This window comes from Columba livia, chromosome 2 (genome assembly GCF_036013475.1).
Source record: "Columba livia isolate bColLiv1 breed racing homer chromosome 2, bColLiv1.pat.W.v2, whole genome shotgun sequence".
Lineage (NCBI taxonomy): Eukaryota > Metazoa > Chordata > Aves > Columbiformes > Columbidae > Columba > Columba livia.
Genome location: NC_088603.1, coordinates 122,241,818 through 122,258,410, shown reverse-complemented (window position 1 = coordinate 122,258,410; position 16,593 = coordinate 122,241,818). Strand labels below are relative to the sequence as shown.

The following is a 16,593-nucleotide window of genomic DNA, read 5'->3' as shown; positions in this document are numbered from 1 at the left end:
GGAAATTAAGGGAGAGGAAAATACAGTACAATGTTTGGTAAAAAACAAGTAAAGACTAGCAATACACTTATGTAGCACAAGTACTACAGACAAGCAAAAATGAGAGCACTCACAAAGTTCCTCAAACTTGTTCTTATGACTTGAATGACCTTGGGTTTCTTTGAAAACATCCAGCACGATGTTACACAAAACACACAAACAACACCAGTCCCAGTTGTGCACTCCTGGGATTTTGCCAGCACTCACAAATTGCTCCAAAAATAGCATGTGGCAAGAGGGAGACATCCTCATCTAATACAAATCAGGGTAATTCAATTTCTGAACTTGAATCAAGAGTAACAATTCCATTTGGGTCTTCTCTGACCTCAGACTGTGGAAGACACTATTTTAACAGTCTTTAGAAGGTTATCTTTAAGGCTAATTTTAGCCTTTCATCATACAGACAAGTAGAGTTTTATTTCAGCAAGTTTTATTCAGTGAGTTTATTACTTGCAGGAAACCTTTGTACAATGTTGGGAAAGGAGCCAAGTCTCCCACCTTCTAGCCTCCAATCATAAGGTTAGTCTCAATGTTAAATGTTATTGATTTCCAAGTATTACTACAAAGCACATACTTAAACCTTTATGAAAATTAAATGAATGGGTGCTTTTTACACTTCCTTACTTTGACCAAGCCACTGTAAACAATATAATCCACAACAAGAAGGAAGCAGTCAAACCCAAATTTCATCAGTATCACTGTTTGGCTATCATCAGCCTCCTGGATTTACTGTATTAATACAATAATACATTAGCTCTCACTAAAATGTTCTAATCCAGCAGTTAATTTCTCTCCCGTCAATAGCTCTTAAAGGCACAGCAGTCTATAGTCAAGAGCCTAGACCCTGACCCAAAACTTCGTACCTGAAAGAAAAGACCTTTTGACCTCTTTCAACAAGATTTTAAATAGAATGTGCAGGGGAAACAACAAAAGCATTTATTTAAACAGTACAGCACCTTTCAAACCCTGCTGACTATTTGTTCCAAGGCAAGCAAGGAAGTAACCTGCTCTCTCACCAGCATGTATCACAAGTGTTTTTTCCGTCCTTTCTCCTTGAAAGTGTTTGTGCACAAAGTTCCCAAAATTTATTTGGATATCACTGGTTCAGAAGGCTGATTTTTTAGGCTGCCTAAAGCAGCTCATATTATGAATTGCTGTTTCATCTTCGTTATTATATAGTATTATGTAGCTGTCCTCCTCTTCCTCAGTGCCAACGCTCCCACAGGCCACCTGGGCCAATGCTTCCACCAGCCCTACAACACAGACCTAGTCCAGCCGCACAAAATCCGCCTTCTCTCAGTGGATCACCTCTCCAACAGAAGCTTTCTCTTAAAAAAAAAAAAAAAAATCAAAAGCATCTTACAAGTATTGCTTTTTTAAAAAGGCAACTACGGGAAAGTGGTGGGGAGCCGCCACGAGAGCTTCTCTCCAACCAGCGACTACGTCCTCCGAACCGCTGGCGCTATGCACAGCCCCAGCGAGGAGCGCAGGGGGCCGCGGCTCTCCTTCCCGGGGACAGCCCCGCAGCTCTCTGCCGCCTGCCCGGGCCGGGCGCGGACAACAACCCCCGCTCCGCCATATCCCCCACCGGCCGGCAGCCCCGGGCGGAGCGCGGGCGGCGGAGCGCCCACTCCATCCCGGCTTCCTGCTGCTGCCGCCACCGTCGAGCACGGAGCCTGTCCGCCCCGCCCCCGGGCATCCGGTCAGCCCCGCCGGGGAGGGCTGCCGCCATAAAGGCACCGCCCTGCCCTCGTCGTTTTCCTCGGCCTGATCTCGCCTGTTTCGGGAGCCGCCGGGCAGGCGGACGTGTCTTCGCTGTTCTTCAGCCTGGTAGGCGGACGTACCCGCGGTCGCGGGGGTCCCGGTGCTGGGAGCTTTGTGTTTTAGGGGATGGAACGGGGTGCATTGAGGCTCGGCGCGGCAGCCGTGGTTCCAGCCTCCTGCCGGTACCGGTCCTCCTCCCAGGGCGCGGGGGTGGGGGCGCAGGCAGCCGGGCGGTGCGGGGAGCCGGGCCTGAGGGGGACGGTGAGCTGTACACCCTGCTGAAAACCACTCCTGGGGATTTTTTTATGAAGCTAACGGGGTTAGACGACGTGTGACGAGTTAGACAGTCCTGCGTCGTCTGGGTGGTGGGGAGGGTATCGCTGCACCTCAGTCTGTGGACTGTCTTGGCTGCGGGACCACTATGTTTTTGAGGGGTCACAGCCCTCAAAATTCATGCTTGTCAAACTGTTCAGGTGATTGTGTGATCAGTCTTTAATCCCTTTGGCTAGCTTTGTGGTTCAGATGCTAGCCTCAGTTCTGCCATCGTGTTTGGTGAGCAGGCAGTCTGCACGTGTACCAACACGTCTGTGCTGGCAAAGTCTGCACTTGACAAGAGATCTGTCTGATAAGCCATTGTAAAATCTTTAATAACTCAATATAAAAAGACATCTGAGATCTTACATGTCCCAAAGGTATGCTGCGAATAGATCCCTGCTCACTTTAGTTGAGGACCCAAACTTCGCCAAGCGTGTTCTCTAATTTAATTGTCTGTATGGATATACTTGGTTACAGTAGCTGGTGTAATTAGAAATACTAATGCAGTGAGACGGTGAGAATGGAGGACTCTTGGCCTAGTGAAAGCTGGGTTAGGTGAGAGATGTGTCAGTGGAAATTAAGCATCTCACCAAAGTAAGAGAAAGTATCCTGTGGTCTCCATGCCTAAAACAACTACTTCAGTAAGAGAAAGTCAGTATTTCTCTAAGATATAATGTGCCTCTGTTCTATGTGAGATTATTTTACTTAGTAAGTTACTTATGGAAGTTCTAAACTGTGTTTAGGTCAAATTGTATACTATACTTTGAAGGTAATTGCCTCTTGTTTTTCCCCAGGGAATTAACTGTAACATCCCCACCTACTCCAGCGATACCAATCTCCTTTCATGCAAACAGAGAATGTTACGTTAGTTCATTAAGTTAGTGTAATAAGGTTAAACTCAGCAACTGCATTTATTTTGAAGATTTGTGGCTTCTGTTTTAGACCCAGCAAATAACTGGTGTTTCCAAAAACTTGCTTTTTTTTGGTGTACATGAAATTTAATAGCACTTTTCCTGTATAACTATAGTTTTGCTTATATCTGTAGTAGCTATATAGCTCTGAGAATCTACTACAGGAGATACTGCTATTGGCTCTAGAAAAATGTTTCTCTGCTGATTTGATATTTCTTCCATTTCTAATTGGTGTTACTGTCTTTCATCTGTGCCAGAACCTCTGCACACATTTTGTCTCAGTTTAAAGGAAACAAACAACAGAAAACATTCACACTGTGACTCCTTCAGAAAGAAGAGCTTGTTTCCCTACCCACTCTTTTTAATGAATGTTTTTCTGTTACCAGAATACTTTTAAGATGTCCTAATCTTCCTGCCAAAAAACTTTCTGAAATAACCTTCTATGTTCCAGCAGTGGCTGATCCCTCTTCAGGACTGGCCTTGTTTCCCATTTACAAAAGCCAAGACTCATGATAACACGTGTGTGTCCGCATGCTAAATTTCATGAACTTTGCTCAGAGTAGCGGAGATCTAAGTAACTTATCTCTTGGCACTTGTCAGACACAATTACCTATAGACATAAACAGCAAAGTTAACTAAGAGGTGTGGTCAAAGTAGCTATGTGGTGCTAAAGGTTGAAGTGTAAGTACCAGCCTGTTCTGCCTTTAGCTGAGAAGGAAGATATTAATCCTTTGCATCACAGTTAGTCAAAGATTAAAACCTGCTTTGACCAAGGATGCATTTCTTGTGTAGCATTTGTACACTGTGAAATAAATAGCATTTGTTAAAGGACCTAAATACCTGTGTGTTGTCAGTATTACTGTGATGCGTGTTCCTGAAGTGGTATGATTCAAACCAATGGCATGTGCTTAATGCAGGGAGGTGAAGGAAAGAAAGTAAACAGCTTTGCAATATATTTCTAAATAAAACACTATAATCAATTGCAAAAGAGAACTCTCAATAGTGGTATTACCGTAGTTGAGCAGCTGGTAGTGACAGCCAGTAATTTACCTGGTATGCTCTGGAGATTTCTAAACCTATTGTATTCTAAAGCTCCCTATGCTGGCAGCTTTTCAGCAGCACTGAGGCTGTGACTTGGTCTGTGTGTGATTTCTTGATGACAAGGAGTGCTTACAAAGCAAAAAAGACGTGGTCCTAAAAGGAGAATTTTTTCCTAACTTGAACTACTAGCTTGTGAGCACTACAGTTCTTTGATGAAGCTGTGAGTTTTGATTTGTAGTTGCCACGCATTTCTGCTTCAGATGCTGGAGGAGCAGCTATCGCTTTTTTAATTCTAGTTTTTGAGTCCTCATTGTGTTGGAGCAGATGTTAACCCATGATGTGAGGGGCAGGGAATATCTAAAATAGATGAGGGGAGCTGTTTCTTGCCTCTGTTGAATGGTAAATCATTTGTGTGCTGCATTCTGGAGGAGAGTAGGAATAACCTGGAGATGATACAGAAACAGCACAAATGGGTCAGAGGAGAAGATATAAGCCTCTAGGTTTTGGGTTAATTTTGTTTGTGTATGTGTTGGGGTTTTTGTTTGGTTTGTTGTTGTTTCGGTGGTTGTGTTTTGGTTTTGTTGTTGTTTGTTGGGGTTTTTTTTGGGGGGGAGGGGGCTGTTTTCTGAAACAACACTCAGAAAGGTGGCTAGAGAAAGTATTTAGAGTGCATCTGAAAATGCTTTTCAGTTTTGAAATACTGATGTTTGCATTTTCTCTCTTTATGGTTTATTCCCCCTGTCAACATTTTCTTTTGTTAGGTATCAAAAAAATAGCCTGAAGATGAACTTCTTCCTGGAAACGTGCAGAGCCATAGGACTTCTTGTTTATTACTTGCTGGAGTCACTAGTGTTCTTGATTGTGCCTAAACCGAAGAAGAATGTTAGTGGTGAAATTGTATTAATAACAGGAGCGGGAAGTGGTATTGGAAGACTCTTAGCTTTAAAGTTTGCCAGACTTGGAGCCACAGTGGTTCTCTGGGACATCAATCAAGAGGGGCTCAAGGAGACAAGTAGACTGGCCAGAGAAAATGGAGCAGTGCGAGTACACTCCTACATCTGTGACTGCAGCAAAAGGCAGGATGTCTACAAGGTAGCTGATCAGGTAAAGTATCTTATTTGTGGCTGTTCTGAATGCATGCACACGTGTATAATGTTTAGTGAGTTTTAATGACTTCAAAGCAAGATATTAAATTAATTAATTCAGAATGTATTGCACATGCTACCTATTTTAAGAATACTGGTTTTTAGAGTTGACTTGTGTACCTCTGTTGCTTTAAAAATAAAAGGAGCCGGTTCTTTCTTTCAGTAGCTAACTGCAACTGGATAGCTTCTCATTCATACAAGTTACTGAGCAAGCACTTACTAATGAAGTGAAGAAAATAAATTTATTGAAGCTAAAGCAGTATTTCAAGTTCTGGCAGCCTTTTACCAAAAGTAAACCCTAAAGATGATACGTTGTAAAAAGGATTAACTGCTTAGGCAATTTTTAAATAATTCCATGGCTGTGAATAGATTATTTGCAGACTTTGCTTTATCACAAGTAATAAATGTACCTTGAAGTCTTAAATATTTCTTTCTTTCCTTTCTGAAGAGCTTTGTAAATATAGCATGTGGTTAGATATTTTGGGCAGACTAGTAGAATTGCCAAAAGCTAAAATTGCTTAACAGTTTCCATTATAACAACCTGTTCTCATTTGCTTAAAATGTTGCTAAACTTAACTGTTGGACTAGAAAGTTTCCACAGTGAGTGTTTGTGTGAGGATAAATTCTCAAAGAGTTGAGCTGTCTTTAGGAACATCTGTTGGCTGAAATAATATCCCTCTTCTGGTGCTGTTTAAGAAGCTCCAGCATTCTGCCTCTTTCTAGCTGTGCAAAAATGACTAGAGGAAAGTTTGTGATAAGTGAAGCTTGTGCATGACCTGCAGCTTCTTAGTGGCTGGTACTGTTGGTTTTGTGTTGTGATGATGCTGTCCCCCTGGCAGCCCCGTTACACCAGCAGAGCTGAGCATCTGCCACCCCTGCAGAGCAATCACACGAGTCCTACCACAGGCCTGTAACTGGTGAATTGGGAGGAGTGGAGAACAGAGTTCTGCAGTGTGGAGGACACTGGAATGAAGGAGATGAAAACTAACCTTCAGTTTTGAGGTCTCAAGGGCTTGTGCTTTAGTCCCATGGAGAAAAGCAGTAGCAGACCATTTCTGGCCAAATATAAAAAGAGGGTGTAGTATGTGTGTGACACAGGTTAGGGATGATTAAAAACAGAGGTAGACAGGAGCAAAGAAGTGGTCAGAGGGTCTCAGTGCATGATTCCTCGCTTATAATCTTCTTTCATCTGTTCACTAACAGCTGGTCCACTAATGATCTTCCTGCTGATCCACACAGAAGAAAATACCCTACTACTCTTATTTCAGAAATGTTGTGTCCTGCTGACAACTGATGTAGAACCATGCTGAAAACTTTCTTATCTTCTCAGTGACAAAAAGACTTTAGTATTACTTAGCGCTTGGTATCATTGTTTACTTAATGCTGTTTACTTAATGACTGTGGCTCACAGTGTGCAGCCTTTGCAAGATGAGGCAACACGGTTCCAGGTTTTGTTTCCCTCACCGTGATTCTGCTTCACACAATGACTTTCAGTATTGCAATACTATAGTAAAGAAAATTCATGTAGTCAGGGCAGGGTATGGTTGAAAACTTTGTGCCTAGTAAAAGAATCTCAGCCAAAATGAATTGTGCATGAACCTGAAATACCTGCTTTAGGTACTTTATCAGCCACACAGAGAAACCAGGAAAAAAATCACATCTGGACTCACATTTACTTCCAGGATCTCTCTTGCATGATACTTTTTTGCTTATCCACTTTTATTTTCTTGCTTGTTAGTCATGATGACAGTTTGCAGACAGTTTTCCACTTTTCTGAGAATTCTCTTTCCTGTTCAGAGGAGCAAGAGTAGAAACACATTTCCTGGTGGAATTTCATGCTACCTATAAATCATCCAGTGCTTTCTTCCATGTCTTGTAGGCAGTTACGGGTGGGTTTGTGGTTCTTAGGAAGTAAACACTTTGGGATGCTGTTTGGGAATCATGGGAATTTCTCAATACTAAACTTCAATAAAAAACAAATGCAGAAACAAACAAGAAATAGTGATAATACCTGAAGATGTGTAACCAGATCAGCTGTTTGTGTAATGCTTGCCTCACCTAGGCCTATAACAAACACTTGGAACGTGCTTTCCTGCCCTGCACAAATGCTCATGTTGGTGACCAGGCTAAGGCTGCCTGTGGAGATCACATGGTGCTGCTTCAGAAATATTTGAATTGTTACATGACAACTTTTTGGGAGCAAAATAGACAAGGATGTGTGAGCAATGACTGAGGTTGGAAAGGGGATCTGGCCAATAAAAGCTCTTCTGTATAAGAGGAAATTAAGCTAGAATAAAGGATTAAGTGATAAATTATCCTTTAATTCTTTACTGTTAAACACGCTCACCTACCTGGTCTGCTTGTGCCTTCTTCAGTCACCGTAGGCACCCAGCAAAGGAAGTACCATTAAGAAATTAGATTCCATGATCTGTGACCATATGGCAAGATGGCATAAAAACAATGTGGTTTCCCAAAACTACTGATCAGCATTTTTAGCACTTTATCTGGAAATCACAAATTAAACAACATATAGACTACCAATTTCCTTTTCCCCAGATAGCTCAGATTAATGAACTGTACTTCAAATACTGCATTAAATATTTTTATTCTCCGTTTGAGAGCTGGCTCAACATCTTGATATCAGCTGGCCTATAGCTGTTCTCTCAAGTGAGTCTGTTCATGAAAATTCTCAATCTGGAGTTAAAATGAGAACTATACTTGTTCTTACTAAGCTAAATGTGTAGATATTATTCTTTAGCCAACTTATTTTCTGGGAACTATCTTATAAAGATTCTGGTACAGTATTAGAATTGAAACGAGTACCCTAGAAACAAACTTCTGCACCGTGAGCCTCAAAAGCCTGTAAGGCTTTTGCATTCTGTGAACGCATGTGTCCTAAAATGTTTTGTTTAGTTTTCATAACGAACTACTACCCTTGTTACAGTTTTCTCATTTCTTGTTGGTTGAAGTAGACAAGATATTTGAATATATAAAAAGTTTGTAAGGAGGAAATCTATTTTACAAGTGGTCTTTCTTACTACCTATCCATGTGAGGAATAGTTCTTACCGAAAGTGGCTGTTTACCCATTCAAATTCCAGCACACTAAGGGCAGAAAACTCCATCTGCTCCCCTGGAAAGCTGTAAGGAAGTCTGGTTTAAGGTGTGTGCTGTGGAATATAAGTACAGGGCAGCCGAAGCTGATGAAGGATCTGGAGCACAAGTCTTGTCAGGAGCGGTTGAGGGAACTGGGGCTGTTTGGCCTGGAGAAAAGGAGGCTGAGGGGAGACCTTATCGTGGTCTACAACCACCTGAAAGGAGGTGGTAGTAAGCTGGGTATCAGTCTCTTCTCCCAAGTAAAAAGTGACAGAAGAGGAAAGGGCCTGAAGTTGTGCCAGGGGAGGTTTAGATTGGATATTAGGAGAAGTTTCTTCCCGGAAAGGGTTGTCAGGCATTGGAACAGGCTGCCCGGGGAAGTGGAGTCCCCATCCCTGAAGGTGTTTAAAAGACATGTAGATGAGGTTCTTAGGGGCATGGTCTAGCAGTGGCCTTGACAGTGCTGGATTAATGGTTGAAAGGTCTTTTCCAACCAAAACAATTCTATGATTCTATAAAATTACCACTAGTGAAAAACTAGTGTGTAATACATCAGCGTTTAACAGTCACGGTCAGAAAACAGCATGAAGAATCTTGAAATATCTGAAATATTAAGATGCTGCAAAGTAGCTGCTGCCCTGTAGAGTGGGAGAGAGGAATCCCTGGACTGTTGGGATGCAGGTAGTTAATGTTACTGACAGGGAATGCAAGTTTCCTTCTGCTCATCAAAACACTCAAGTGCTGTGCTATGCTGACTTCAGCCTTCAGGTCAAACGGCAGCACTGCTTCTGTGCTCAAGTTATACTGTGGAAAACACAAGAGGATTTGAGTCTAATGGAAGGAGCCTCACAAGTGAAAGTTTAGGTTCTTGCAGCCCTCACATAGATTTGATGTACCCAATTCTGGTGAACTCACCCGAGGATCGATGTGCTGTTTCACTGCAAAGCCTAGAAATGGCCCTCAAACAGAATTGCTCATTGGTTTTAAGCTGGGTTTGCTGTAGCAAAATACTTGTTGCATTAGTTAGGCTCACTGCATTAAGGGCTTATCTGGAAGAGCTGCAGAAAGAACCAGAGATGCTGAAAGCAGAAGCCTGTGTGGAGCTGTTGGGCTCTGTACCTCCAAAAGAAAGTCCAGTTGTAAGCACAGCTCTAAAAAAGACCTCAGGTGAGAATGTGCAAGAACCTGAGGTGTTTGGATCTGTAATAAGCATAATAACTTCCATTTAGTTGAAATGTGCAATATTTCTCTTGCTTTCACATCTAAAACTTTGAAAGAATGTTTTGTATTTATTGCATAATATCTTGAGGGGTTTTGTTTTAGGTTAAAAAAGAAGTTGGTGACGTTAGCATCCTAGTCAACAACGCTGGTATTGTAACTGGAAAGAAGTTTATTGATTCTCCAGATTCACTCGTGGAAAAAACCATGGAAGTGAACATAATGGCACACTTCTGGGTAATACCTGTACTTTCTATATACATACTAAAATATCCTTTTAACATGTTTTCAGTGTTAATTTTGCCTTTTGGAATTGAGGTAAATATGCAAGGATATACAGCTCCTTGTAAGTTCACTCAGAAGTGATACAAGAAATTACTTTCTATGCCTGTGAGTCTGTAAAATAAAAAGAGGGTGGAAGAATGGATCTTTTGGGAACTTCTGGGGTAGGTAGGTGGAAGCAAAACTGCGTCATATTGGGAAATGCTCTTAAGAACTGAAGTTTACTATCTACTGAGTTCTAAAGCTAATCGTATGTTAAAATCCCTCAATATTAATTTATATGAAGCAAGCCCAGCTTAAAAGTTGCTGCTCTAGTAGCAGAAGTGTTCAATTCTATTAGAGTTCTAACTGCCTTGTGGTTATGAAAGTTTTAGTAAGAAATACCACATGTTCAGGCAATGCTCTTAATAGTAAGTGGGGCTTTTGAACAAAAAGAGTAATTTAATTTGTATTTTTCTTCCTTCTAGGGAAGGCAGGTCACCTATGTGGTGTTCCTATCATAAAGAATTGCAAAGAGGATATTAAAACATGTTCCAGTGTCTTCATAAATACTTTTAATCAGAAATATTAAATTAATTAGAAGGAAGACATGAAATCAATATTTTGCCATTTTACAAAATTTGCTGTGAACAATTAACACTTGAAATATTGCAGGGCTGAGCTTTAGGCTGAAAGAAACTTAACAACTAGCTGAAGCTGTATCCTTAGCTTTCAGCAAGTTAGCATCTGTCTCTGTTAAGGAAAAAGTGGTACCAATGGGGCCTGGAAGGTTCCAGTTTAGGAGCTGAGGGTTATAGTTCAAACAACAAACTTCTTTTTTTGAGTTTTTTTTCCTTTCTATAATGGAAGGTGAAGCTTATTTAAACTGTTAAGAAGACTTTGTTTAAAAACAACACCTTCAAAACATTGTAGCACTTATCTTACTTAGTAAAATGTTTCATTGCAACTTTGACTTACGTTGCAGACTTACAAAGCCTTCCTGCCAGCCATGGTGGCCTCTAACCATGGGCATTTGGTTAGTGTTGCAAGCTCAGCAGGACTGACTGGAGTCAATGGACTTTCAGGTAGTATATTAAAGCTAATGTTCATTTAGACAATGGTTGGATTTAAACTCTGCAATCAATACTCATGAAAAAAAATCCTTATTTTGACTTTCTGGATCTTTGTGTATAAGTAAAGGAAATGGTCATACTTTCAAACCGGGTGATCTTAAACAGACCATTGCTTTCAAAAGAGATTTCCAGATGTTTAGCAGTGATGTGAAGCAGGTTTTTCTGCCAAGGCAATTAGGGAATCTAGGAGCCATATAGAACTTTGGAAACTGAGAACTTCAATGTTCTTAAAATGAACCCGCAGGTATTTGGTGGGGAAGCATGTTCTCAAGCTAAGCATGGTCCTGTGGAAGTTTCCCTGATTAAAAGAACTACTGAAATCCAGATGTGGTAGAGGCAGATGTGTGAGATCTCATTTTGCATTCTCTGTCTCTCAGCTGTTCATTCAAGAGGACACCTACAGTGATGGAAGGTGATGAGTTGAGGGCAATGATGAGATGTGATGAGATGAGGGCAAACGCAGAAGTCATTTCTGGAAAATGTATGCGAAAGGGGAGGAAAATGAGATAAGGTGACATAGCAGTAAAAGAAATCTAGCTTCAGGGCAATGATCATGAAGACAAATTGAGTTTCAAGTTGAAACTGCAGTAGAGAGTCTCAAAAGCTTGAGTTGGCATAAGAAGCCAGTGCATGGATTCAAATGTAAAGTCTGGTATGAAAAGATAATTTAATTTGCTGTTGTTAAGTAGAGAGTGGAAGGGTGACAGCAGGAGTGCAAGGAGAAACCCTCAGAAAAGTGGAAAACTGTCTGCCAGTCTAGAACAGTTAGCTTTGGAGAGGGAAAATAAAGGAGTAAATAACATCAAAGACAAACTTTATTAGTAACCTAATCCTGAAAACAGTTCCTACTCTGCAAAGTATCAGAGAGTAATTTCCTGCTGGTACTGTGTATATGTAATTTCTGTACTATAGTGCTGCTGTTGTATACTGTAAAAAAAAAAAAAAAAAAAAAAAAAAAAAAAAAAAAAAAAAAAACCCATAAACCTGTGACTAGGTAGTTTACTTCCTAGAGCATAGTTTCATCCCTCTATCAAAAACTGTTACTGCTCCTGTGTACATGTTCAGTGGTAGGACTCACTTGAACCTCTTTAGTAAAGGTTAATCAGTAAATTAAAATGTTTAACTGCAATTCATGTTTTTTTTATTTTACAGATTACTGTGCAAGTAAATTTGCAGCAGTTGGTTTTGCAGAGTCTGTTGATTTTGAGATGAGAGATCTGGGAAAAACTGGTGTTAAAACCACAATTGTATGTCCTTACATCATAAACACTGGAATGTTTGATGGCTGTGGAACCAAGTGAGTAAACTTCTAAGGTTTCTGTGCAACTTGCGCATTTAGCGTGTTATGTGCTCGCATTTCCTTTATGAAAATCACAAGCTAGGCTTTTCTCTGCTTGTGTTATTTTCAGGATGGCTGTTAACGGTGCTGTCCAGTGACTGGGTAACCCATATGGTAAAGCCCTTGGTACTTTACTATTCATTTAAGCTGAAATGTGGAATGTAATTGATGTCCCTTCCTCTGTGGAAGCTGAATGTTCCAGTTGTCCTCTCTGGTCTCTAAACCACCATTCACCTCCTGGAATCTGTGGCATAGCTCAGCTCAGTATACTTTTATAATGACAAAATTTAGGAGCTGAATAAAAGCCTAGAGTGTCTTCATATGAGGACTATGGATTTGTCTTGAGAGATCATACGAAGAGAAAATAATAATGGCCACTCACTCTCTAACAATGAAGGTTCTGTTGTTTGTAGGATTTGTGGTATTTATTTATTCTTTTAGTTGACTAACTGAAAAATGGGGACTTATTTTGAGCAAAATGTGAATCCCAAGCAATTTGTGCTATAGTAAGAAATGTTTTCCAGGTGGCCAAGACTGATTCCTGTTCTGGAGCCGGAGTATGTGGCTGAAAAGATAATGACTGCTATTCGGCGGGACCAAGAAATATTGTTGCTACCACGCAGTCTTTATTTTTTACTTGCTCTCAGAAAGTAAGTTATGTCTGTCTTTCTTTTCCTCTCTCTTTCCTGTCCAGGGATGTTTCAGCTATGTTTTTGCCTAAAAGTGCAAACCAGGCTTCTGCTTGTTGGTGTGAATTTTTATTAAATTCTGCACATTTCTGGAGTTCTCCTTTTTTGTTTCTAGGGTTCAGTTTGCCCTTGGGCCACACAACAATGACAAATGTCTAACTCCCACTTGCTGACTCCATTGGGGTCCAGTTTTACTGCGGGCTGTAGAGTCTGGGGCTTCTTCTCAGTAATGGTGGATCTGATGTCTTGCCCCAGCATTATGGCACTTGTGACTCTGTTGCAAAGCAGGTTGGGAAACTGGTCTGTCCAATAACTCAGGCTGCCAAATGAGTGTAATGGATATTTTGAGAGGACCAGTGGTACTATATTCTAGAAAATATACAGTTTTTGACAGTATTAGGTAAAATTAATTCTGTGATAAAACTGCACAACTCTTCTGATGTCTGCTTTGTGTTGGTTTTGTTTTTTGTTGGTTGGTTGTTTTCTCACTCTCTCCAACTCCCCTACCTTACAGTCTCGTACCAGTGAAAGTAGCTGTTCTCTTCGCGGACTACTTTGGCTACCTCCATATCATGGACACCTTCAAAGGTCGAGCAAAGAAGGACTGAAGAAGTGCAAAAGTCAGAGACCAGCTACTCTAAAGTGGACATTGTTAAAGGAGGCGGTGGGAAAGGTCTGCTTCTCTAACAGCTGTGAACTTAAGGTGCCTCACTTCTCATTAGTAACAATTTCTAAGGAAATTGCTTTTCTTTGGCTCTTTAATCAACAGCTTTCACTCAGTTTATTTTATATTCAGGGAACTATTTTCTTTTCACCTCATTATGGAAATATATTAATTGAAATTAATTCATTTGGTTATGTCTGTTATAATGCCTTAAAAATGATCCTGCATCACAAACTAATAATTAGCAGCCTTGGGGGGAGACAAGGCCAAGACGACACGTGTATTTGGCCGGAAGCCAAGAAAGCCTCCAGTGGGCCTGACTTCTTGCTGCCATTCACTGAACCATGAGGAGGGGCCTGTACTGCTGGTGCCATTACTGTTCCCTGGTGAGCTGAGGAATTCAGGAGTTTCCTGAAACAACAGATTCAAATTTGTACAAATGGAAGTTTTGTGGAATAAAAGTATATGCTGTGTTGGGCAAAACCAATGGAATGTATTAAATTTTTAAAGGTGGTGATCTCAGGACTCACAGATGACTATGGATGCCAGGGCAGGGATGGGGAAAGATGTAAATTATGTATTTGTGCTGCTAATCTACTTTTTGTCTAATTTATTTTAAGAGCTAATACTATGACTGCAACTTTGTAGTAGAGTCTTTGTATGTTTTAAGAAAAAAAAAAAAAAATTGTCTTCTAAGCAAAATAAACTTCTATTTTTAAATCATAAGCTTGCCAGTATAGGTGGGTGATCAAACATCTTGACAAGTAAGACAATGAGCTACTAAGAGCAAAGGTATTACATTACATAATCAGGGCTTCTCTTGGGGTTATTTCAGAAAGGAATGATGCTGATAGAATTGGGGTGAATTGGATCATTACAGCCATAGCTTGAGGAACAGCATTCTGTTTTGCCACTCCGAACTGGGTGGCAGATTGCCTTATTCATGTCTGAGACTTGTTGGTTTTGTTTTGGTTTTTCCCTTTACTCTTAGGACTATTGATTTATCTTGGACATATCTTTGACATTTTTGACTATGGCTGCTTAGAAAACTAAGCTCCCTTGACTTGGTAAACCCAAAACAAGAAGAAGGAAAATTGTACCTTAAATCTGTGTCATTTACTCGCATGCTGTAAGCTGTCCTGATGTCACAGTGTTCTACTGGCAATTGGTAACATCAGCAACCTAGGACTAAAATGCATAAGTATGGAATTGATTGAACAATAGTATAGATAAAAGGGTGTAGGTTTTGGGGTTGGTGTTTTCCCCCTTTATTCTTTACCTCTCTCCCATGTCGGCCTAGCAACTACCTTCATTTTCCTTGTCCATACAGTTAGTGAGGTTTACAAGTGGAGAAAGGTTTACACAGAACAACTTTACTACTGATGAGCAAGAAATACTGAGAAAAACAAGCCTGTTAAAAATAGCCTTACCTTTGTGATGGATTGAGTGTTAGAATTCAGACTGATGAAGACAAGATTTCTTATTGTCCTTTCCGATCTGCAGCTTTTCTACCTCAGAAATTCTGCTCATTTTACAGTATACTTCAGGAAATGAAAGTCACTAATTAAAAAACAGATACTGCCTAAATGTGTTATCCATATGTGCTCTGTTCACAAAGTTAACCACCAATAACTGTGTGCTGTATCTGTGTGTTGCAGACTCCTCACATTTTTATACTAACAGAGCACATGTTTCCTTATAACTGTGGAATACTAGGTGTGCAGAATTCTGGAGCAAAGGAGAAATGGATTGTGAGAGCAAGTAGCTTTTTATTCTTGGTGTCTCTGTGAACATGTTCTGCTGAGGGAGATTAAGAGCAGTGAGTCTGGCTGTGGGGTTTGTGGATTCTCAGCAGGTTCAGGTTTGTCACACCACTAGGAGGATTATACCTGATAATGTGTGCCAGAGAAGTCCATCTCCACAGGGACTTTACTACTTCACAGAAACATTGAGCTTGGAAAGGACCTTGGAGCAACGTCAATTAGAGCAGGTTGTCAGTACTGTGTTTGGTGAAGTTTTGAGTATCTCTAGGACTGGAGACTCTGCAACCTCTCCGAGCAATCTCTTCCCATGTTTGTCCACACTCAGTTTAAAAACAAATAAATTAATGTTTAAATTGAATGTACTTTTTTTCCAATTTGTGCCTATTGAGTCTTGTCCTTTCACTGGATATGACTGAAGGTTTTCTCTAGACTGAGCAGTTCCAGCTCTCTCACTTCTCCTTGTGTGACAGGTGCTTCAGTACCTTAACTGCCTTAATGGCCCCTCACTGGACTCACTCCAGTATGTTCCCATCTTTTCTAGAACAAGTTCTGTAGTAGGTTGAGTGCATAAACATACAGAGCTTCACTAGAAAATCTCAGCTAGCTCGCTGCCCTGGTAGGAGTACATAAATATTGCTTTTGTGCTGCCACTGCTTTGAATGTTATGGTCACTGCCAAATTACCTTGTGTGACTGGAGGATCCTGTTGGTGGTTTTGATCTCCCACGTTTCCTGAGATGGCATAACAGATGTAGAGTTGCATCCAAGAGGTCAAGCAGTGCAAATCCTTGCCCTGTATTCAGGGGTGAATGTTAGATCTTCAAGTGACGTATGAACTTACTGAAATAAAAGGCGGCTTACTTCCAGTATAACAATGATCTTGACTGATTATTTTCCTTATGCCAAGAAGGGCTCTTTCCTCCTCTCAGCAAGTAAACTCCTCACAGAAGGGTTGCTGTGAGATGCAAACAAAAAGATAGAACATGAAATGTCCCGTTTTGACAGCATCATATCTGACAACAGCGGGAGACTGCTTTCTGAATTACATCAGGCAGCTCCCAAAAGGAATTCTGGGTTTCATGACCATTGGTTGAAACTTTAAATAGTCTCTAACAAAATGACTGGGTCCCAAATTTGACTGTGATGGCTGCATTGGCTTGATAATCACTGACACAGTGCTTCAAAGACAGTCCAGAACATGGTATTTTGTTGTCTATT

At 40.7% G+C, this 16,593-nt stretch overlaps 1 protein-coding gene across 2 annotated transcripts; it reads left to right on the top strand.

Annotated features, from left to right (window-relative positions):
• The first annotated feature begins 1,732 nt into the window (after nucleotides 1–1,732).
• LOC102083489 (short chain dehydrogenase/reductase family 16C member 5) lies at nucleotides 1,733–14,339 on the top strand. Of its 2 annotated transcripts, none has more exons than XM_005506495.3 (7): nucleotides 1,733–1,869; nucleotides 4,832–5,174; nucleotides 9,633–9,764; nucleotides 10,774–10,873; nucleotides 12,074–12,218; nucleotides 12,785–12,910; nucleotides 13,464–14,339. In XM_005506495.3, the coding sequence occupies exons 2-7, from the start codon at nucleotides 4,854–4,856 to the stop codon at nucleotides 13,555–13,557; spliced, it is 918 nt and encodes a 305-aa protein (XP_005506552.1). In that variant the 5' UTR covers nucleotides 1,733–1,869; nucleotides 4,832–4,853; the 3' UTR covers nucleotides 13,558–14,339. The 2 variants fall into 2 exon arrangements, with proteins under 2 accessions (XP_005506552.1, XP_064909660.1); XM_065053588.1 differs by having other exon boundaries at nucleotides 1,791–1,985.
• The last annotated feature ends 2,254 nt before the right edge of the window (nucleotides 14,340–16,593 follow it).

Bases quoted from the DNA above. Each gene is read 5' to 3' on its own strand.
- LOC102083489 (XM_065053588.1), top strand. From the start codon at position 1,930: ATGGAACGGGGTGCATTGAGGCTCGGCGCGGCAGCCGTGGTTCCAGCC. The intron at 5,175-9,632 runs GTAAAGTATCTT...GTTTTGTTTTAG, and splicing joins TCTACAAGGTAGCTGATCAG to GTTAAAAAAGAAGTTGGTGA. The intron at 12,219-12,784 runs GTGAGTAAACTT...AATGTTTTCCAG, and splicing joins TTTGATGGCTGTGGAACCAA to GTGGCCAAGACTGATTCCTG.